Here is a 24,629-nt window from a genome sequence, read left to right on the forward strand (position 1 = left end):
CCATCATCACCTACATCTACTTTTGGTTGTATTCTAAAAACAAGTTGCACAAGCAGAATTTCTATCATGCCGGGAGAGGTCATTTTTGCCCATCCCCCTCCCTTTGAGCTCCTTGTGCCCATTGAAAATATGCCTTTGAGGCTTAGGAAACCCTCTGGAGAAGACTGTTTTTTTTGGAGGAGTGCAGGGATTCCAACTCAGTTTTACTTAGCATCAAGCAACCCCAGCTCCCCCCCCCACGCTTCTAGTGTTATTGAATGAACACATGTACTTTAAGTCCTTCTCTAAATGCTTTTGGCACACAAATTTTCATCTGTTCCTTTTGATCTCTTTGACCAGCTGTCATGTCATACTGTGTACTTACTATCCTACTCCCATCTGGGTAACCTGGAACATTTGCATCACCATCTCTCCCTTAGGGATGAATCAAACCAAACTGGATGCTTCCCAGCTCCTGTTAGCTTTCTCTCAAGGTGAATTAGAAAGCTGCTCTCTGACTCTTTGGAAGTTAAGCACAAGTAGTCTGGTTCCATTTTGGTTTAACCCATCTGTGCCCGCAGGTGTACACATGCAACATATAGGTGCTGGCTGTAGGACATTTGGGCAGGCATGGGTGTTAAGTTGATCCTGTCCTTATGTACAGGCTTAACTGGTCCCAAATGTTCCCCAGTGGTTAGCAAATTTAACCCCTTTGCCTGACTTTACTGTCTTACCCACATATTGAGATAGCTCAGATCCACCTATATGTTGGTGGTCCTTTGTATGTGGATTAGTTGCTTTCTGGTTGTGTCTGAATGTGTTCTGAGGTCTAGAGAGGAACTTATATAGTTGGCACATTACCTGACACTGGGCCAAAGCTTTCCTGGCCACAACTGGCACTTGGACAACCAGTAGCAAAGCTGGTCCAGGAGCATTCCCAACCTACAAATTTGATATTTCAGTAAGATATAGTCTTGTAAAGGATAGGCAGGCACCTTATCACAGATCATTTGACTTCCTGATCAAGAGCAGATCTGTCTTCCCCTAATTTCGTTTTTATTTGTTTGGGTGATCCATCACGAACCTCAGAGGGTGGTTGAGAACTTCCACAATCTTCCTGGTCTGAGATGGTAAGAAGGCGAAGAGTATGTTGTCCACATACCTGTGACAGCCTCATCTCTTCCTTCTTTTACCATAATGGGACAGAATGAATATTTAGGTTGCACTCTGGCAAACTGAGATTTGAACCTGGGATTCCCTGCACCACATCTATACCCTGTCTACTGCCCTGCTTGTTATATGTGCTCAACATTTGGTGAACTATAGTTATAGTTTGTCAAGACAAACACTATAGATGCTTCTATTCAACTTTGTCATTTTCCTTCTTAGCATTGCCATTGCTGGATCAAATTCAGTGCTCTACAGATACGCCACAACCAGAAGAGCTTCTGACTCTTACTTGCAGAATTCATTCCTATTTCCCAGAAGCACTTGAAATACTTTGGTATAAAGATGACGAAAAACTTCCAGAGCAACCCTTTGTAACTCATCCCACAAAAGGTTCTGATGGGCTTTTCTCCTGCATTAGCAGTATACTATATCGCCTGAAAGAAGGAGATGTTAGGAAGAGGTTCTTCTGCAAAGCTAATCTCAAAGGTTCACAAGAGTGCAAAACATCAACTTGGAAGATGAAAGACCGTGGTAAATTGAATACATAAAACATTTCTTTTGGCTGTGATGAAAGGAATGTATTGTGATGCCAACCACAGGGAAGTTTCAGTAGGGATAGTTTTCTTCTTTAAAAAATTGAACTAGAGCAGGGGTGGTCAAACAGCAACTTGTGAGCCACATGCAGCTCTTTGGCATATAATGTGTGGTTCTGGGAAATATGTTGGCTGAGCTCCTTTTTGCATCACAATTAATATAAATGGCAAATAAGAAATTTTCAAACTTTATGATTATTTACCAGGTATAGACTGAGAGTCCACTGGACTAAAACATAAGTTTAATTTTCGTGGTGAATAAATATATTTACAGCACAAGGCCAGAAGTGACTCAGTGAGAGGCAAGGGAAAACTCTTCCCCTTAGCCCCAGGTAAGCCACCACAGCCCAGTGAGTCTCCTTGAACTTGCGCCACCTCAGGAACAATCCAAGAAGAAAGGAGAGTGGCACAAATCCAAGAAGAATGAAGCGACTTTGAGTCGCTCTGCTCTACTCCAGGAAGTGGTTGGGATCTGGCATAACTGTTGGGTCCCAGCCCCGCCTCCGGCCCACCCCCTGGAATGCCCTCTGCCTGCCCTCTGCATGTCCCAGAATGCCTCCCTTCCACTCCCTGCCCACCCCCTGGAATGGCCTCTGACTGCCCTCTGCCCATCCCAGAATGCCTCCCTCCCACCTCCTCCCCGCCTTCTCCTTGCCCTTCCCAGATCCCTGTGTTGGCTGAGCTTGGCTAATGCAACCTTCCTTCCTGCATTGGTGCAGAGGCTGGATGCAACCTCTGTGGGCCAGCACATGTCCCAGCACCGGCCCAGCCAACTCTCAAGGAGGCACAAACGTGCTTTATGGCATGTTTGTGACCCTCCAGGGCCAGCACAAGTCCTTGCACTGGCCTAACAGATAGTTAGGACTGAGCCCTTAAGAATTTAAATGCTTCTTAAATATTGTTGCTCTCAAACAACTCTAAAACCTCTTAAGTTTATTGTATGTTGCTTTTAATCTGCACTGTATTATCTGTCCAACCTTTAGAGTTGAAGCAAACATATAGCTAGGTATGATCCAGTAGACAATTTTTACTTGGATCATAGACAGAACACCTCAGCAAAGACTTAGAAGTAAACTTAGGAGTCAATGGATTGGAGAACAACTTCCCTTACACTGATTGGTTGAGCAAGAGAAAGAAGAAAGTATGAGTAAATGGGTAGAACAACTAAGGATCTGTATTGGGGCCAGAGTTTTTAGGCTTTAATCTTAAACACATTTATCAGGGAGTAAGCACCATTAAACAAATTTCCAAGTAATCATGTATAGGACTGTGCTGCTAAAGTAGTAAAGCAAGTTCATAATTGATAAGATAATAAGTATTGCATATGTTTCAATTTTTCAAAACGTCCATTTTCCTCTTCCCCCCAGTAGCGGACCTGCCTTCAAGGCACTGCAGGGCAAAGGTCCAGGATGGTGCCCCCGCATGAAGCCACCCTTTCATTCACCTGCAGTGCAACGGAGCCTCACACAGCTCTAGGACCTACTGGGGAAGCCTTCTGAGGCTTCCCATCTTAAACTGTACTTCCAGTACAGTTTCTGATCACACTGGGAGCCTCAGAAGGCTTCCTGCGTGGTCCTAGAGACGCACGCCTGAGGCATTTGCCCCATTTGCTTAATGGTAGGTTCACTGCTGCTTCCCTCCATGGCTTCAAAATACTTGGAAATTTCACATTTGTACCTGCATGTGCACCTTTTGCAAGACTGAGGGCCCAATCCTATCCCTCACTGGTGCCCAGAGATACAACTGCCAAAATGGCTGCTGCTGTATCCTGTGGAGCCAGAGAAGGTAACATAGGTCTCCTTGGGGTAAGGGAACTCTTCTAGATAAGTGTATGTAGGATTGCAGGCTGCAATCCTGCATACTCTTACCTGAGAATTAGTCCCACTGAATGCAGTGAGGTGTACATCTGAGGAAACAAGCAAAGGATTTTTTCACCAAGAGGATAGATTGTTTTTTCAGGCTATGTAAAGCATAGTGTACATAGATGGTGCTGTCTAAATATATGATGATGTTGGCTTTTGTTTTTTCCTTCCTTAGCACCACCAGTGCTCGATCAAGTTCAGTGTTCCACAGATGAGCCAAGTTCTGGCACACCACTACATATTTATTGTAGAATTCATTCTTTTTGCCCTCAAGCAATTGAAGTACATTGGTATAAAGATGGAGACCCAATTCCAGATAAACCCTTTGTAAGTGAACCCACAGAAGGTCCCGATGGACTTTTCTCCTGCATCACCAGTATAGTGTATCTCCCCAAAGCAGGAGATGTTGGAAGGAAATTCTTTTGTAAAGCTAGCCTCAAAGGCTTACAGGAGTGTGAAGAATCTGTTTGGGAGATGAAGAACCTGGGTAAGTTACATATGTATAGCACTTTTCTTTTTAATATGACAGTCATGTATACTATCCTGTAACGCCAACTACAAGGCAGTTTTAGGCATAATTTTCTGTATGGGAAATTGAACTCTGCTATCTGCACTTTCATGTATACTCTCTGGAACGGAATGCCTGGGCAACAGTTTAGAATTGCAAGATGGATTTCCATTTTTCTCTGATGTGTTGTGCAGCAACAATAATACAGAAATTTTTTGTGTCCCGTTGTATTTAGACTTTTATTTTTCTTTGTCAACCCATACAAATCCACAATTGTTTTCTCATCTTCTAGTTGTTCTTATGTAGACTGTTCTTCATTCTTGGTTAAGAGGAAAATCTGAGAACAGAGGACTTTTCCAGTAACTTCAGCGCTTTATTGCCATGTTAGGTGCAGAGAGTTAACTATGATATCTGTACAGCTCAGTCATTTGCCCCATGTTTATCACTATAAACCCTGTGGGATGATCTAGATCAGTGGTACTCTAGGTGGTGTCTGGTGGTATCCATGGGACCCTCAGACCCCCACCGCCTGTCAGCAAGACCCACAATGCAACATTACAAGTGACAGTAGGAGGCTCAGTTCCATGGGCAGATCTCCTATGTGCGCTTTTAGGGTGCTCAAAAAAAAACAACCCTGTCTTCCCTGAGCCTCTTACTGGTGTGCATTGCCTCTGGTCTCTCAATTTGGAAGTAACTGACAATGACATAATCGCCATTTACTTCCATTGGTACTTCCAGTAGGTAGACCATGCAGAGTGGGACAGCGGAAGACAAACACTGACAAATGTTGGCCTAGATTATCAAGGACAGATATATCACAGAAGACTTTTTGTGGACTTTGGAACACTTTTTTCCTGATTCTCAAAATGGTCCTCAAAAAATGGTTTGAGCCACAGGAACTCAGAATTATACTGTTTCTCTTCACTTGTTCAGCGCTGTGTGTCCAGGCACATACGAATAACTGGCACAACATATCCATAGCAAATATAATTTCTTGTCAAATCCATCTGAGTATGGATGCTTCCCTTGAATACTACTTTATTGCACATTCATTTTTTCTTCTTCTTCTTTTCTCTCTTGGCTCAAAATCTATTTCAGGACATAAATATGATCTGATTTGATGCAATGCAACAATCATTTATTCACATATAAAAAAACAGAAAAATCTGTGCTATCTCTTCTCCATTTGTATTAGCAGACTAACAATTTTATTTACTCTTGTGACCTTTTATTTATAGTATTTATTCCCAAAGTCTCCCAAATTGAGTGTGAGCCCAGTGAACCAGAACTTGGGAAACCCATCACATTGTCTTGTGTAGTGCAAGATTTCTATCCACCTGAGTGTGATATTTGCTGGAAAAAAGGCTTGGAAGAACTCACTTATGCTAAGACAGAGAACCCAGAGTGGGACCCAGCATCCAATCTGTACCACAGGAAAAGTCAAGTCTCATTTACACCTAATCCAGAGGACCATGCTGTCGACTTTGTTGTTGAGATCAAGCATCGCAGCAGGAGTAAACAGAGTATATACCCACTCATATTAAAAGGTGATTACAAAAATAGCTTTTGTGCATTACATAAATAATTGGGCTTTGTGTTTAAAGAGTTTTATATAGCCAAGGCCCACACTGGAGTTGTTTCCTTTATCTGTTTTTCATATAGGTAGAGGTGGGAGAAAACAGTTCTTTTTCTGTGGATTTTGGTATTTTCCAAAAGTTAGAAGTACAGAAAGCAGTGTTATGTGTTTTTATTCAATTTTACATTATAATTATAAATTTATAATCACTTAAAAAGTGTACTAGGTACGTGATATAGGTGGTACAGTGTCAGCAGATGCAGCCACAGTCATTACTCATGCTCCCCCATTAAATAATAAATAAAACCAGAAAAACAGGTTTTCCTTTTGCAGATTTCACAGGCTTTTTTTTTTTAAATAGCCCAGTCCTATGGTTCCCTGTACCCACGACTCCAGTAGTGCCAAAATGGTGACCGCCAGATCCTGTAGGTTCCAGAACACTGCCAGATGTCTCCCTGGTAGAAGGGAACATTTGCATTTGAGCAGGCACAGAGCTGTGTCAGGCTGCCTGGGCCAGGAGGATAGGGTAGAGAAGTAAAGCCTGCCACCATCTCTGCCCCATCCCAGGCCAGTTCCTTCACTTGCCTCACCCTCCCCCTGCCCCGAAGGCCCTTACCACTGCCCGGAGCTCTTACCTTGCTCTGGGTAGTGTCTGTCTGGCACGGGGCCCAGTGCCAGCACTCCCTACTAGGAAGGTGCCATAAACGTGCTTTACAGCACATTTACAAGACTCACTGCTGGCGCTGGAAATTGGCACCAGAACTATGGCCCATTTGGATTTGGCCCTAAGAAATGCACAAAGTAGTGTTATGTGTTTTTATTTTATCACCATTTTCTCCCATCTCTACATATAGGTAGATGCGTTTGTGTCCGGTGAGTAAGATAGGATTACAGCCTAAGTCTGTCTGTCTTTGGAGTAAAATAAATAACACTGTTTTTGAACACCTCTAAATATAGGTCTTTGATCATTTGTGCTAAAAACATCTTGGAGGATAATCCCTCTATGTTGAAGATACTCTTTTCCCTTGAAGATCTGATCACATGGGGTCAGTGTGGAGAAACTCTCACCTTCCCATGTGATTCAGACATGTTTTGGGTTTGGAGGAGGACATTTGTCCAGCATGTTGTGAGAGGGGAGAGCACTGCCTGAGCCCAATCTCAGATGCCAGGGGAGTTTGGATTGGATCTGTATCTAAAATGAATCTATCCGAGTCCCATGGTACATACCAGGGAATGCCATAATGGAAGCTTGAACTTGTTTAGTCATTGCTTTTCTCCAAGGAAACTTGCAAACTGACAGGACTATACTGCTATTGTTCACCCCATCTTACTGTTTCATCTACGTTTGTAGTGAGGTAGGAGGTCCAGGCAGCTGTAATTTTCCTAACCTGTTTCCATGCCCCCTTTTGAGAGATCTTTGTAGATATCATGTATTCATTTCAGCTATACATATGTTGCATTTTCTGTTATAAAAGCACTCAAAGTATCCATAAACTACACAGCATCCAAGTTGTTGATGGGGGACCATGAAACTAGAGCATTTAAGTCCAGTTTTATGTGCATTGGCTGCCCATGTATTTTTGGATTCAATTCAAGATGGTAATGATCTTATATGAGTTAGGCCCTGGGTACCATCTATAGCAGGGATGGGCAAACTTTCAACTTTAGGGATCCTGGACCTTTAACAATTGTGTAGGAGAAAGAATTTCAGCAGATACAGCTTGTCATCTGTGAGAAAGTTTGAAAGGTTTGAAAGTTTGCTCACTCCTGTTCTATAGTAACATGAATCATTCATCTGTTGAAATCTTCAGAAGAGGCTTTGTTCTATGTACCTTCATCACTCTGTGTACTGATGCTTGATGGCAGGCAAGTGGGACAGGGTTGTCTCTGTGATAGACCTACATTCTGGATTTCTCTTCTGCAGGAAAATTCAGAATGTCCCTTCCCTTTCAAGTTTCAAGATGGAATTAAAGACCCATCTGTTCCATCAGGTTTTTACTGGATAGCTGCTCCTATTCTCTAATGTCTCATGTGATTAGTATTAGTGGGTTTTAAAAAATGATATTGTGTTGTATTTTAACTGTATTGTTAAGTCACTTTGGGGCTTGTTGGCAAAAGGTGGAGTATATACGTACAGTGAGTCCTTGATATCTAGGGGGAAACATTGCAGGGACCCCCACGGATAGTAGAATCAGCAGATACTGGCCTGGTGCAGGGCCACAATTACTTACCAGGAGGCTGTGTCTGGCCCTCCAGAGGTTGCACTTGCTTCCCAGCCTTTTCAGAAGGCCTCTCAGACACAACCAGATGCCAGCGACTTCCGGCCACATCTGGAGGTGTTCAGGCATGGGGAGGCCCTCTGTGGCACAGGCTTGGCATATGTGAATGTTGAGCCCACAGATAAGGAGGGCCCACTGTAAAAGCTGGTGGAGTATTAAAGGGAAAAATTAAAATAAACTTATGAAATGAACTCGCACAATAACAAACAAATCTACTCTCATATAAATTACTTGAAAGAAAATGCTTTTAAAAATATGTTTCAGCATCCACCTGATGACAGTAGGGAAGGTGCCTAGAAGGGATCACTGTGCCTAGAATATGGCTCACTGTTGAGCCATATTCAGAATCCTCCCCAATCATATCTAAATAAAAGGCAAGATACAGAATAGGGCCTGCCGAACCGATTTCAGAACATACGATAGAAGATGTTTCGTAAAGAATACTGCCCTTGGCTATTTAGAACACCCACATCTACAAGTGACCCTGCGTATCTGTGGGGAATAGGTTTTTCTGCGGGGAATAGGTTCTTGCTGCTACTGTGGATACCCAAAACAGCAGATAGCAGCGAACCTTATACTTACCGTGGTGCCGCAAGACATTCTGGGGCACAATACTAACAAGCAGCGGTTTACAAATTTCCCACATAGCACAAATGACTTATCTGTCTCTGTCTGCAGCCATCTTTTGCTGTTTCCTGTGTCTTTGTTTCCTGTGCTGTCCACTTCCTGTTAGTATCATGCAGGGAAAATGCTAACAGGAAATGGGTTGGAGAGCTGCAATCAACACGATGCAATGTTTGCAAACAGAGTGATTTGGCCAATGAGGGAATTTGTGAACTGCAGATAAGTGAAACCATGGATATGGGACCTGTGTATATGGGGAGGTGCCTGTACTTTTATTTTATTTTTTTCATACTGAACATTTGATTTTTCACCTTTTGTTTACTGAACAATTTCACAAATTGCTTTCTATTTGATGTGATATTTGCAGCATCTAATTTAGTGCATCATAGAACAGATGTATTGCTTTTCTTTGAATCTCACGATGATTTACAAGCCATGGTGTGTTTTCCTGTTTCTGCACTTTGGTAGGTTTTCCCAGAGTTACAGATATTTTCCTTCATCCCAGCCATGCTGAATATGGAAATACTCTGTCTCTGACTTGTGAAGTCATGGATTTCTGTCCCCAGGAGATTAGGATCCAATGGCTTGATGGTGATAACTTAATAAGCACTGGAGTGGTCACAGAAGAACCAGTGAAGGACTCAAATGGCAGCTTTAAATTATCTTCTAGGTTCCAGATGGTCCCTACAGCTTTGGATTATGATAAGACCATTAGTTTTATGGTGACACACAAGAAGCTGACAAAACCAATTACAAAAAGTATCTCTCTAAAACTCCCAGGTATGTATTGAGAATCCTGTGAGATGGTTTTTTTTTTTTTTTTTAAACTTTGGGGACATCAAGAATCAAAGTAGCTTGATAGAAAAGCTGTTGCCACATGGAGGTGTCAATGCTTATATTTTCTCTAATAGTATGCTTTTTCTTATTAAAACATGTAAAAAATGTTTTTCACCAATAGTTTCAAAACTGTTAACACCAAATCAAAACACCCAATTGAAAGAGTTTAGAAAAATCCCAATGAAAAAGAACAAAATAAAGTTAGCAGCAAAACAACACCCAAAGGTATGTTAAAACAGGAATGACCTGTCCCGTTTGTGAAACCCCAACTCCTACTGAGGGATCACTGGGGCAGTGCAGGCCTCCCTGCCAGCCCTGCTTGCTCTCTGGGTGAGCAACATATCCTCTATGTATGCAAGGGCGCAATCCTAACCCATTTTCCAGCTCTGACAGAAGGACAATGCAGCTCTGAGGTAAGGGAACAATCATTGCCTTACGTTGAGGAAGCCTCCATGATTGCCCCCCCCCAATTGCAAGACACAGCCCATGCCCCACAGGCACCACTATGCCAGTGCTTGGAAGTTGGTTAGGATTGCGCCCTAAGAGATACAACACTGTGACCATATTCAGCCATAATAAATGAGAAAAGGGAGCATCAGCACGAATGAAATCAAAGCACTATGCTATGTATCACTTCACACAAGTGCTTGTCAGATGGAGCTGCAATGAGGCAGGTTGCCAATAGCTACCCATGCAAAAAGTTGCAGATCTGATTCTGATCTATTTGTGCTTGTGGGGAATGCTATAGTATAGAAGATCACCACTTGACTCTGTATGATCCTGATTGGCAGTCATGCAGCTGGTCTCACACAGACAGATGTTATGAGCCACTTCTCTCACTCCCACACTCCCAATATTTAATAGTATTGTCCAGTGTCTCACAATAAATAAAATAAAATAATACACTTGAATAAAAATACACGAATCCTTTCATTAATCACACTGACTAATCACAAATGGTCTGGGCACATTAACTGTCACTTCAAATAAATGTTTTTCTTTCCATTCAGCAATACCTCCTGATGTTTCTGAAATAGTCCTGTCTCAGCATGGTGACATCACCTTTCTGGAAATTTCTGTATCAAATTTTGCACCTCGTGATATACAAGTGGTGTGGTACAAAGGCTGGAAAAAATTATCTGAAGATGTGAATCCCAGCAACATTTGCACTGGAGAAAATAAATTATGTTGTTTAACAAGTAGAATACAATTTTGCCTGAAAGCAAAAGATACTAAGAAGTCATTCGGATGTATGGTTTTTCACCCAGCAACAAAGACCGTTCAAGAAAAAAACTTTATATTAAATATTGGTGAGATCCGTTTTTTAGTTTCTAGTTGTCACGTGACTTAATTAGTGGTGGCACCAAAAAAATGCATGTAAGACACAGAAGCTTCCAAGTGCATTTCTGGGGAAGGGGGCCCATTTTGTCCCACAGATTTCTGAAAGAGAAATTATATCTTTTCATGAAAATTACCCTACCAAATATATTTTCTCAGCTGTGAGTTGCATTTATGGAGTTAAGTTTCACGTAAGCATGCTTAAGACTGACCCCTTATTTTAATTTCCAGCATATGATTCAGCAGTAGAACCAGCAATGAGGGTGGGGGTAAGCTATTTGTCTGGTGAGACACTTGCTTCCACCACAGCTGTGATTCCACCTATAGTCCATTCCTATCACTGCTGTAAAGCATCTTGTGGCAGTTCAAACTGCTGGCAGGCCAGCAGGAAGGCTGGAGCCTTCCCGTGCACACCGATAGACATTGGGAGGCCCACTGGAGTTGAAAAGCCCAGCGCAGGGGGTGGAGTGGGGGAGGGTGGAATGGAAAGGAGATGGGGCAGAGATGGGCAGATCAGGCACGGGAGGGGGCAGGTGCAGAAGTGATGTTTTAAAAGCCCTCTGGAGGCCTCAGAAGGCCTCTATAGGAGGCTACACACAGTCTCCCAGGCCGTCAGAAGGCTTCCGGAGGCTGGCCAAAGGCGGCAGGGGGCATGGATGGTGGAGTTGGGGAGGGCTGGCAGCACTGCTTCTGGAGATGTGGTGCCCTGGGGTATTTTCCCCCCTTGATCCCTCCAGGTACTCCATGAGTGAAATATTTGTATATTGATTTAAAGGTTTTGTAACACTGTAGCCATGTGTGAGAGAGAGAGCAGCTGACTTGAAGAGTGAGTGAGCAGGGAGCGAGTTGGTGGGTGGGAGGCCAGCAGGCAGGAGTGAGCTCAGTACGATATGATGGTAAAACCCTCCCTCAAGTTCTTTGGAATGTGCAGGGCTTGGATGTGTTGGGGAGATGTGTTGGAGATCTTTAAAATACTGAGCTTTGAAGCAGGCAGAAATTGTGTAAGTCTCGCACTGATTCAACCTGCTCCAAAGTTTATCATGACATGATAAAACTTGGAAGGGGGATCTGTGTACTGACATGAGCCAGACCAACTGTCTCTGTTGACCAGACTCATGGAGATCAGTATTTGCATGACATTAAAGGACTTGTTGAAAAGTTTTTATATAGCATGATCTGCCCTAACATGTCCAGCCATACCTCTCATTACTTACTAGGAACCAACAGTGAGAGAGGGCTTATGGCTTACATGTCCTGCATCTGGGCTTCCCAGGGGCATCTGTTTGTCACTGTGAGAAGCAAGATACTGGACTAGATGAACCATTGGTTTTGTTTAGCAGGACCCTTCTTATGTGTCCCTATAAAAGAAAGCATATTGCTCCATTATCAGTGCAAACTCCCAAATGAAACAAAATGTTCTTCCTTTGATGGTTACAATGCTGAATTTTTTCAACCTGGGCAGAATGGTCAGGACAAGACCTATGGGAAATGCAACAATATATATAGGCTATTGCAGGAATTGATCTGGCTTTCTGGTATCTACAAGAACTAAGGAGTTCTGTACAAATACTTCCTTCAGTCTTCTCTTGTCTTGCAGGATCCAGAAGTCGGATGCAAAGCAACCCAGTTTCGTCAGAATGCAGGATCCTGGACACCAGAGACAGATGGTGAGGTTTGGAGTTGGTGGGGCCAATTTCTTTTGCTCATGCCTTTGCATCACTGCAACAGTTGCTGTGGTTCATGTATACAATACACATGTACAGTTTGTGTGTGTGTGTGTGTGTGTGTGTGTATACAATTTTGGATAACCACTTTGTATGCCAAACAAAAGTTCTTTACTGACAATTCCATCTATGTTGTATTTTTAAAAGAATTGATTTGTCATTCTTGCAAATGACAATTGTCAATCACTTCTTGTATTGTTACACTAGATCCGATACTTATCCCTTGTGTATTTACGTTTTTGGGCATGCAACATGGTCAGAATTTACAATCCAAATGGCAAAATGGCTGTTTCAAATGGCAAAATGTCATTTTGTGCAGCCAGGCTACTGCCACAAGTGGTGAGTGGCCACTGTTGTGCATCAGTGGCCTTCCAACGAGCCTCAGTGCTGGCAGTGTGGGCAGTGGGCAGAACTAGCGAGGAACAGGGTAGAGAAGGTGGTAGGGAGGGTGCAAGTTGAGGCTGGAAAGCAGTATCGCTTGAGGAGGCCTCTATGACTGTCCCCCGACAGCAGGATGCAGCACATGCTCAATTGGCACAGCTACATCAGTTTTGAAAATTTGGATATAACCCTAAGGCTTTAAATGTATTTTTTTTCTTTTCTTTTTTCTTGGAGGGATCAAGAGTCAAACTTCTCTGAAGGGCAGAGCCCTGCCTCATTTGGAACCTCTTACTCCCCAGCACCTATTGACCAGAGGAAGAACAGGATGATAGTGAAACAGAACAGTTGGACTGCCCCGTTCTAGTTCTGAGGACTCCCTCTAAGAATCATCAGTCCTTGCAGTGGGCAATGCCTGGGTATTCAGGGGCAGGAGAGACATTAGGCTCAGTTGGAGCTGGGACTCTGGTGGAGCAAACAGTTAACTCGCTGTGATATGCCCAAGATCTTGGAAGCCTCCTATCAGTTTTTAGATCCTATGTCTGCGTTTCTATCCCAGCTGCCTGCAGACACCCACTGGTTAAACACAAGAATATAAGAAGAGCCCTGCTGGATCAGGGCAAAGGTTCATATAGTCCAACTTCTTGTACCTTACTGTGGTCCACCAGATATCTCAGGGAGCACACAAGATACCTGCATCTTGTTGTCATTCCCTTGCATCTGGTGTTCTGAGGCAGCCTACTTCTAAAACCAGGAGGTTGCACAAACCCATCATGGCTTGATGGACTTTTTCTCCAAAAATCTGTCCAATCTTTTTTTAAAAGTATCTAGGCCAAGTGCCATCACCACATCCTGGGTCACACCTGCAGGTTTTGTAAAAAATTGGAAAAAAATCTGCTACCTTCACCCCATCCTCACACTCTCCTGCTTGCCCCTCAAGGTGTGTGTGGCGACTGGAGTCTCTGGTCAGTCTGGTCACTTGTTCCCCTTGTTCCATCACCTCCCCCCCAGCCCTCTCCTACTTCACCCCATCGCCCCCCCCAAGTAGGGTGACCAGATGTCCTCTTTTTCCTGGACATGTCCTCCTTTTTTGCTTCATGTCCAGATGTCAGCGAAAAGAGCTTAAATATCTTCCATTCTTTCCTCTAGCCCAGGGGTGTCAAACATAAGGCCCTGGGGGCCAGATGCGGCCCCTGGAAGCTTTTTATCTGACCCTCAGGCTTTCAGCTGCTGTGCAGTGCTGAGGTGTTACCACTGAAACAATGGCCCATATGAAAATTGGGTTTACCCATATCTTAAAATATGATCAAGATTTGCGTATTTTCTCTTCTGTCATTTGCAGTTAATGAACTTCTATATGAGAGCGAAGTGCTGATTTCTGGCCATCAGCTGCTTAAATGATGTCACTTTCTGCTTAATGAGATCATTTCCGGCCCTCAGCAGGTGCCCTGAATGCTAACCTCTGTATGAAATGAGTTTGGAGTTTGACACCCCTGCTCTAGCCTAATTGGTGTGCAAATCAGAGGGGTTAGGAGTTGTCCCAGCCAAGCCATTGATGTACTAATTGAGGGACTGATTTGAATATGAATCCTCTAGTGGAGCTCAATAATGCTGAGGAGTGAGGTGGCTGCTGGAGAAAGCCAGGCACCCTTAAATTTTGGAAGCACACACAGGATTTTCTGCTAAGCTCCTAAGTAAACTTTTAATATGGACTATTGGTTTGGATTCCCTGGGGTGATACCAGTACATGGAGGAGGCAATTTCTTGGCACAGGGACTGCTACGATTACTTGAAGAGAGAGAGTGTCTCATTTACAAACTGTTTCAATGGTTTGTTACTAGCTAAGTACAATTACTTAGTTAAGTAATTAGCTAAGCCACAAAGAGAGTATGGTCCAACAAGAAGCTGACAGAACATACCAAGATCCAGGTCTACAGAGCTTTCGTCTTGAGTACACTTCTGTACTGCAGTGAGTCCTGGACTCTTCGCACATGACAGGAGAGGAAGCGGAACACTTTCCACATGGGCTGCCTCTGACGCATCCTCAGTACACTTGGCTGGACAAAGTTCCAAACAACACAGTCTTGGAAGGATCTGGAATCCCTAGCATGTATACACTGCTGAAACAGCCTGCATTGGCTTGGTCATGTTGTGAGAATGGACGATGGCCTGATCCCAAAGGATGTCCTCTATGGAGAATTCGTGCAGGGAAAGTGTCCTACAGGTAGAGCACAGCTGCGATACAAGGATATCTGCAAGAGGGATCTGAAGGCCTTAGGATTGGACCTCAACAGATGGGAAACCTTGGCTTCTGAGCATCCCGATTGGAGACAGGCTGGGCAGCATGGCCTCTCCCAGTTTGAAGAGACACTTGGCCAACAGAACGAGGCAAGGAGACAAAAAAGGAAGGTCTATAGCCAGGGAGACAGACCAGGGACACACTATACTTGCTCCCAGTGTGGAAGGGATTGGCACTCCTGAATTGGCCTTTTCAGCCACACTAGACGCAGTTCCAGAACCACCATTCAGAGTGTGATTCCATAGTCTTCTGAGACTGAAGGTTGCCAACAAAAATCATTGCTTAGCCTTTGATTTGTATTATTAGATCAGTGCAATTTTAATCTCTTTTTAGACTGCTGTTTTTATATTTTTATTGTGCATTTTTAGGTTGTTAAACAATATTTTGCTATTGACATTAAATATGTTTTATCGTTTTGATTCATATGGTGACCCAACTGATGTCAATTTTTAACAGGAAAACTAGGGATATAAATAATTTAAATAAATACATCCAACATATGTTAATGAGCAGTGTCATAATTATTTTTCAGTATAGTAGCCAGAGATTAGTCATGTCAGAAACAATCTAGTTCAGTATATTTTAAGGCTGCTATCTTATAGCCACCTGCATGGGAGTAAATCCCATTGGGCTCCATGGGGCTTACTTCTGAGTAGACATGCATCGGCTTGCAATGTAGATCTTTTTACAGTGCAATCCTGTACATGTCTGCTCAAAAGCTCTTCAGTGGAGCTTACTTCCAGATAAATGTGAGTAGCAGCCTGAGAGCCCAATCCTGACCTTGTATCACCAGCAGTGAGTGTTGCAAATGTGCCGTAAAGCATGTTTGTGGCCCTCAACACCAGCCCAGCACCAGAGGTAGCTTAGCGCCAGCCAGTGCTGGGTCAGTGCTGGTGGATTGCTGGAGCTCCACTGCTCAGCGTTCACGCTTTGTTACTAGCTAAGTACAATATTAAGCCTTTTTCTTGCCCAGAGTTCTAGAACAGGGGTGTCCAAAGTTTTTGGCAGGAGGGCCACATCATCTCTCTGACACTGTGACATCTCTCTGACACTGGGGCCGGGGGGGGGGGAAAGAATTAATTTACATTTAAAATTTGAATAAATATACATAAGTTTACATAAATATATTAAAGATGAACTTGAATGAATGAATGAAGGTCTTGCAATAGCTCAAGGCCTATAAAAGGCCTTGCACAAAGCAAGGCTGGCTTTTCCTTTGCTGCCACTACTGCATCACAGACGTGAAACAAGAAGCAGTGGAAGGAGCCCTCATCCCACAGCTCAGGTGAGAGGTCAAACAGTCGCACTGACGCTGAGAGCACTTTGTCGGGCCAGTGTGGGCTCCAACAAATCTCCGGAGGGCCAGAGTCTCATTGGAGACTGTGGGCTCCCTGAGGGCCACATTGAGAGGCCTCGAGGGCCGCAAGTGGCCCCAGGGCCGGGGTTTGGGCACCCCTGTTCTAGAAGAATGTTGTAAGCCAACAAGACATTTTAAAGAAGGTAAATTCATCCAAAAGATACAGTTGAGTACAGGTGGCAATTCCTTATTTGCCCAAACTCTGATTCAACAATTAACTTTCTATTAAACTACAGAACGTGATCTGTGGATAGCATGGTTTGGTTTGGTTGAAAAACGGTCACGTTTTCAAAGTGAGTATGTAACGTAATTAATAAATTAATTGTAATGTAATATAGTTTTAAATTTAATAAAACTATATTACTGTGTTTTTACTATATTACTATAAAACTATGTTCACACGGATCGCTAGGTGGCAGAGGGATGACTGGGGGTGTGGGGGAGGAGGATGGGAGGAGGCTTCTGGGGCTGGGAGAAGGTGGGGAGGGGGGTGTGACGGGAGGGAGTGGGGCAGGAGGGAGGCAGGACTAGTGGAACACCACTCTGCTGCATCCAGAGCCTCCGTGTTGGGCTGCGGGTGATTTATGATAGTTGCCTATCAGTAACAGAGTGTTACGTGAAAATCCCCTTTTCCCTTCCAAGTTGTGGTTTTATATCTGGTTATGTATTTTGGACTAAAATGCAGGCCTAAAACTTCTCATACAGGCCACAAAAGGAGTCAAATCATAAGCTCACTCATTTCTCATGTTGTTGGCCACCTTCAGTCTGGAAAGACTCATTTTCTCTAGGAACACTGGAAATGTCTTTATTGTTTAAGTCAATCACTGAATATGCAAACACCTTACCTAGCTGCCACCTAAATCCTTGCTTAAATATCTCCTATTGTTAACTAAATCAGAGCCATTAAGCTACATCCATACTCCAAAGTCCAGTAGCAACAGGAAGCAAGCTACCCCCCCTCCCGCAGAGTCAGCCTCTGCTGATAGCTGATTTCTGGACCCTCCCACTGTTTTACATACTCCACGTGTACCTGTGTGTATACTGAGCATGCGCATCTAGACCAGCACTAGGACACATCCGGGTCATTCTAGGTCAGCCTCAACCCTTTAAGAGAAAGCTCCGAGCACATGGCTCTCTCTCTGGGCCTCCCCCTTCAGGGACACAGCACATCGGTGTTGCGAGCGTCCTCCATAGGACTCTCCACACCCCCCCCCCATCCATCTGCTGCCCAGGACAGGTAATTATCCTGCGTTTCTGAAATTCTTTCCCTTCTTCCCCATCTTTAGTTAGCAAACTGGGTTTAGCAGATTAAGGGACCCCTAAAATCCTTCCCTACAACCTATCCATTTCTGATTCCTTCTTGGATGCACCAAATACATAGCACATGCAACCACCATAAAAACTAGGTAGAACCAAGAAATGTGTATTATGTTTACCTTTGTGTGTTTTGTAATAAAAATATAATCTTTGATTGAATGTTATCTTTCTCCCAGTCTCCTCTTTAAGCTAAACAAGGGATTTTCTCTGCTTTATGCTGTTTTGTTATCCAGCCTGTGATTCTGAGGTTTCCAAAAGGGTAAATAATTCCTCTTAAAACATAACAGCCCTTTTTGGTAACAAGAGTTCCACTATTGTAAAATAATTTTTAGTGGCGTGCAAAGTCATTTTGAACATGCTGCCGCAACCAACTACAGCATAGAAGGCCCACTACTGGGCCAGCAAAGGTAGGTGTGACAACAGAGGGAGCAGGGAGGGGGAAGAACAAGGGTATTCCTGGGTGAAGCGGAGGGCAGGGAGGGAGGTGGACTGGGGAGTAGTATCAGTGGCACTCATGTGCTCTGATATCCTAGCATCTCCCTTTCAGTCACCTTTACATGCCTCAAACTTATGTCTGCTAAGCAGCAGGTGTAGATTTGAGGATACTCATGGTGAACAAGTTTGCTTACCCCAAGGAGAGATTTCTAACAGATTTCATGCTGCACCCCTCTGCAGATATAGCATGTGCCCCTTTGGTATGGCTGCATTGGGAGGGGAGGGTTTGGGTAGGATTTGGCTGTTAGACCCCTACTAGGGTGATGTGGTAGGACTCACTGGCATATAAAACAGTAAAAATAAACTTCTTTTACAGTACAGCTTTTAAGAACATGATAGAGATGTGTGAGTATTCATGCCCAGGTGTAACCAAAAAAGGGCTGTTATGTTCTAAGGGGAATTATTATATTACCCTTTTGGAAACCTTAGGATCGCAGGCTAGATAACAAGACAGCGTAATGCAGAGATAATCCCTTGTAGCTTAAAGAGGAGACTGGGAGAAAGATAACTTTCAATCAATGATTATATTTTTATTACAAAAAAAAACACACAGGTAAACATAATGCACATGGAAAATGGTAAGTATATGTTTCTTGGTTCCTAGTACTTGGATCCTGTGTACCTAGCTTTATGGTGGTTGCATGTGCTGTGTATTTGGTGCATCCAAGAAGGAATCAGAAAAGGATAGGTTGTAGGGAAGGATTTTAGGGGTCCCTTAATCTGCCTAACCCAGTTGCTAACTAAAATGGGAAGAGAAGGGAGGAATAGATGGGGAAGAAGGGAAAGAGTTTCAGAAACGCAGGATAGTTACCTGTCCTGGGGAGCAGATGGATGAGGGAGGTGGAGAGTCCTATGGAGGACCCTCACAACACCGATGTGCTGTGTCCCTGAAAGGGGGGGAGCCCAGAGAGAGCAACCACATGGCAGCCTTCTCTTTTTAAGGGTTTTTGCTGACCTTGGGTGACCTGGATGTGTCCCAGAGCTGATGCGCATGCTCACTACACACACAGTGGTACATGTGGAACAAGCCAGAGAGACAGGATGATTCATGAAGTCAGCTTATCAGCCAAGGCTGGCCCTGGGGGAAGAGGGGGTAGCTTGCTTCCTGTTGCTACTGGACTTTGGAGTCAGGATGTAGCTTAATGGCTGTGATTTAGTTAACAATAGGAGATACTTAAGCAACGATTTAGGTGGAGGCTAGGTATTTAGACTTTGCTGCTAAAGTCTTCCTCCCTTAAGGTGTTTGCATATGCAGTGATTGGATTAGGAGGTACAGTGATTAGGTTAAAACAATACACATTTTTAGAGGACATTTAGGAGAATAGGAGACATTTGCTTGTCCCTATAGAACTAGGTGATCTGTAGCCATGCGCTTGTGACTTGACTTGGCTGTGGCTTGTATGTTGAGGTCTTGCCTACATAATATTTTAGTCCAAAATACATAACCAGATATAAAAATTACAAAAGGAAGACGGAAAAAGGGGATTTTCACGTAACACAGGGTGACCAGTTACACTGGAGGACAGTGCCTATACCTTTAACCATTGCATGGAAGAGGGAATTTTGGCAGGTGCAGCTTTTTAAACCCTTTCATGTTGAGCTGAACCTGCCAAAATTTCTTCTTCTATACTAGTGGCCTCCAACATGAAGACTGCTGTGGACTGGTAAAGGTTTCCCTGGCGCAAATTGCTTCTGGGAGTTCTGCCGCACTGCTGCTGCTCCTGGTACCCAGTCTGGATTGTGAGATGCTATGGGCAGTTGCGTCTGTTGCCCATTGCCCCTGCAGATATTGTGCCTGGATTTCCTGGCAGATGTGACTTTCCAAGATTCTCAGACCAGGTTGGGTGCCAGGAGTAACAGCAGCAAGGTGGAACAGTAAGTGCCATTCATGCTGCAGTGGACTGTCTCCAACTAGCAGATGTGGCCCGTAGGCTATAGTTTGGAGAGTCCTGTTCTATGCAATGATTAAAGATAGAGGTACCCTGTCCTCCATTTATCACCCTGCTCGTGCCCCCATAGTGGCAGTTTCTGTAGTGGGTCACATTGCCAGAACTCCCTCCTGAAGGATGACCTCCCTTGCTGCTTTTAACCAAGTAACAAATTCTGTTTCATTTCACCAGGCTTTTGATGGCTGATTTCCATTTGTTTCTTACTTGTGGTAATAATTATGCACAGGTGCTAGGTTTAGCCTTGGTATGGTGGCAACAACGACAGCGGGCACGCCTGCGTCTGTTGCGTCTGCACAAGGCCAAACTCTTGGCCTTGGTAATATGCTGAGCGTCTGAAGCCCAGTGCTGTCAACAATAGAGTCATAATCTAGAAATGTGTATTGCGGTTAACCTAGAAGCTCCAGTTAGAGCTAGCCAGTGCAATCTTTTAACCTTAAATAAACTCAGTATTGCTTCATGTGTTTTGCTTCAATAAAACTCAGTATTGCTTCAATAAAAGCCTGAGCAGGCTGGCCGAGGGAGGAACTTCTCTCTCGATCTCACTTCGTTCTGCTTCCGGCTCAGCTCTCTTGGCATCTCTACATTTCAAACCTGTCTGCTGTGTCTCACTGATTGCTCTGCGCCTCACTGTCCTTGTTTATAGTCTTAACTTTCTCAGTGCACTCTGCACTCCCACCAGGCAACAAGGTCCAAGCCTTGTGTGCCTCCCAAAGCAGTGCAGAACTGCTACACTTACTACTGCTTGGTGTTCTTGCTGATGCTTTAGTTGGCTTTGTTTGGATTCTGCCTTTGGAAGTTTTAAAATTTGGATGGAGGATTAAAATCTTTAGTTAATTAAGAACAAAAAAAAAGACAACGGAGAGAGCTTGTTGCAGAGGTGCTTGCAGTGTAACTCCAATTACAGTACATGCTGCAGTTGCAAGTGAGGAAGATTATACAGCTTGGCTAGCTGGCTTGAGTCATCTGGACTTATTTACTCTGCATACAGACTCACTGGAGGACCTGCTGGCAACACGCTATGGTCTGAATGAATTGTATATTATTGTATATCTGTATATCTGAATATATATTGTATATTTGAATGTTTGCAGATTTTTAATAATAATTTATGTTCATAATTGTGAAGGGTTTTAATGTAATTTGTGTTTTTAATGATGATTTTATGTGTATTTTCCCACACTGTTGTAAGCCATCTTGGGTCCCTTTGGGGAGAAAGGTGGGGTAGAAATAAAGTAAGTAAGTAACAGCCCAGTCCTGAGCTGCCCAGTGCGCAGGGCTGCAGTAGCACTGAAAATGGCTGCTGCCACATCCTGCGCACTCCAGGCAGCTGCCACCTCCTTGAGAGAAGGGGAATTTCATCCTCTTCCCCCAAGCAAAACAAGTCGCCCCGCAATGGGGTTACTCGAATCTACGTCGACCCAAGGATCAGCGTAGAATCAAGAGCCTCCATGTTGGGCGGCCAGCCTGACACAGAGGTTCTGGATCCGGTGGAGCCCGCCTCCCTCCCGTCTCATTCCCTTCCCCTGGAATGCCTCCTCCCTGCCCTCTCCTTACCCTCCCGCTGCCTCCCCCCACCCAGGAATGCCTCCTCCTCACCTCCCCACCTACCTCTCCGCTGCTCAGCGGTCCATGTGTCTGCTGAACGGCAGAGTGCTGGTGCTTACCCAGCACTTGCCCAGTGCCGGCTAGCACTGGTGGAGCATTGGCGCTAAGGCCTGCAAACGGGCATGCCAGTGGTGAGCTGGGGCACAAAGCTTAAGATTGGGTCCTAAGTAAGCAATGGCTTATAGTGCCTCAGGTCAGTGGCTTTGTCCCTTCTGACTGCCATTCATCAGAATGGAGCCACTGAACAGATCTTTGGTGCTGGAAGATGTAATACTAAGCATAAATCCAATCTAAAATACTGTAATACATTAATCTGACTTCAGTTCTATTACTTTCATTATTATTTTAACAATTTTTTTAAAAAATAGCTGCTTCTAGAAAGATACTATTAAAAGAGATGAATATAATCCATCCCCTCGTGGGTGCAGCTGTGGGGGAACCAGAACAGGATGATATGTAGAGCCCTATTTCAGCCGCCCCACTTTTGCATTTTCATAAGTGTTTGACATCCCAGTCCTGAGCTGCTCGGGCGGCCAGGCTCAGCGGCACTGCGCCTCCTGGGCTACTGCAGGAGGCACCTCGTGAGAAGGGGACTTTCGTCCCCTTCCCCCGAGTAAGGTAAGCAGCCCTGCAATGGGTCTACTCACTTTATTGTAAGGTAAAGGCGCTTGTGTGGGGCTCCATGCCCTACACAAGCGCCTTGGATCCTGCGGAGCAGAGCTCCGCAGATTCACCTCCCATCACTCCCCCAGGCATGCCTCCAGCCTGCCCCCCTTTCCATGTCACACCTCCCTTTCATGCCTCCTCCCCGGCCCCATCCCTGCCCCTGCTTGCGGTGCCACTGCTCGGTGGTCCAGGAGACCGCAGAGACGCGGAAACTGGGCGACCGCCCTGCACTAGCCCAGCACTGGCCGTACCCTGCACCAGCCCAGCACTGGGCTAGCACTGGCGGGAGCCTGGTGGTGAGGCTAGCAAATGTGCCTTACGGCAGTGCTCGGCGGCATGCCGAGCCGCTGAGCACAGGATTGGGCTCTTAGGAAGTTTGACTAGAAAGCAGATGCTGACCGGAAATGTATCTAACCTGAAATCTACACCTAGCCAGCATCCTTAAAGTCTGATTATGCACCACATCTTTCTCACCTTTTAATAACCTTCCCGTATTTTCTCATCTGCCTTCCTATTCCTTTAATAACCTATTAATAACCTATTCCTTTTAATAACCTATTCCTGGGAAGGGACAGGACATGTCATTTTGTATCACATATCCTTGCTGGATCAAAAATAGTACATAGAATCACTTGCTAAAGAGGAAGCAAGAGCAAACTGCTTACCAAACACTTAGAATTTGCTTCCCACAATCTCAAAGCAGCTTTCCCTGAAGCAAATCTGATTGCTCTGAGAGTAAAACTTGCTTGAGGAGGGCAATTCTTCTCCTCCCTCTTTTTGCTTGTTTGGCCACTCAACACCACAGGAAGGCATGTTTGAAGCAGTCATATTTCATTTAGGACAAAGTCTCTGTACCTTTAAGAATGCTAAGGAAGGCAGGTGGTTCAGAGAGGCAGCTTCTATCATGGTGTTGTAAGAATAGGGAATATCATGGTCCAGATGAACTATAGTGAGTAAGCAAGTTTTGGTTTTTTCATTCCCTCTTCAGAATGCAGCATTTCTCAGGTCCATATTCCTTTGGTATATCCTTCATCTACTCTGCCATATTGGTAAGGGCTGTGTGGAATTAAGAAATAGGATAGTGGTGGGTAAGCCACCAGACAGAAAGGATGCTAAGGATGCTTTGAAGCAAAGGGTGACAGGTTGAAATTCTCTCTGCTACAGAACTATTATAGGAATGTAATGTATTCTGGTGAGGAGGAGCACTTCATGAGTTCTGATCTGCAGTCTGCTTAGGGATTCCATATCTAAAAATTATTTGCATTCTCTCATTTTCTTTCCAGCACCAATCATGATCAAGCCAACTGAAAACCTGACAAATGGTGAGTTTCAATGGTTTTTATTTTTTGGGGCTGATTTGTCAGTTTCTTTGGCGAACATATCTCCAGTGTTTCTATAGGTCACATGAACTCAACATACCCAATCAAATATTTGATTTCATTATTTCAAATGATAGTTGCAGTTCTACATGTGCTGACATGTGAGCAATGGCATTTGCTCACAAAGAAGTGTGCAGAGATTGCAGCCAATATAATGACACCAAGCAAGAACCCTTATATACAGACTTCATAGCTATATTCACACATACATAAGGACTAGAGAAAAGAGGCCATGAGGATGTATGCAACTTGCACAAGGCTCATGTCAAAGAATTCCTTTTTAATTTCGTTTTCCTTTTCACATTCCATGTCCATTAGACTGGCAGCCTTCAACTTTTCCAGACCTGGAGCTCAAGTAGACCCCAGCCTGCAATATATGATCCCTTTTTCCTTTGTGCTGTATCTATGCTTTATCTTCATTAGAGAGAATATAGTAAAAACAGCTATGATAAAAATGAACAACACTGTCTTTCTTTGCATCCAGTAACTTACTCAAATCTGCTTATTTCTACCTATCCAACCAGCTACCATTCCTGTATTCTTCTCCTCTCTAAAAGATTGATTGTACCACATGAGGATAGGTTGCAATTCCATTATGGCCATGACCAGCACTTGAAATAAACCTCAACAATAGATGATGAAAAACCAATATCTTCTCCTCTTCAGCTTCATCCTGAGCTTTACTGTGATAAAT

The 24,629-nt window shown here is 44.0% G+C and overlaps 1 protein-coding gene across 1 annotated transcript in view; it reads left to right on the forward strand.

The window, feature by feature from the left end:
* Positions 1 to 15,627, forward strand: part of LOC136643945 (uncharacterized) — a 29,783-nt gene extending 14,156 nt beyond the window's left edge. The window contains exons 6-12 of the mRNA XM_066619379.1: positions 1,369 to 1,680; positions 3,780 to 4,091; positions 5,351 to 5,659; positions 9,060 to 9,371; positions 10,439 to 10,738; positions 12,364 to 12,433; positions 13,106 to 15,627. Of these exons, the coding sequence (XP_066475476.1) occupies positions 1,369 to 1,680; positions 3,780 to 4,091; positions 5,351 to 5,659; positions 9,060 to 9,371; positions 10,439 to 10,738; positions 12,364 to 12,433; positions 13,106 to 13,235 (1,745 nt within the window). The 3' untranslated portion in view covers positions 13,236 to 15,627. The remainder of the gene's footprint in view (positions 1 to 1,368; positions 1,681 to 3,779; positions 4,092 to 5,350; positions 5,660 to 9,059; positions 9,372 to 10,438; positions 10,739 to 12,363; positions 12,434 to 13,105) is intronic.
* Positions 15,628 to 24,629: the final 9,002 nt, after the last annotated feature.

This window comes from Tiliqua scincoides, chromosome 1 (genome assembly GCF_035046505.1).
Source record: "Tiliqua scincoides isolate rTilSci1 chromosome 1, rTilSci1.hap2, whole genome shotgun sequence".
Classification (NCBI taxonomy): domain Eukaryota; kingdom Metazoa; phylum Chordata; class Lepidosauria; order Squamata; family Scincidae; genus Tiliqua; species Tiliqua scincoides.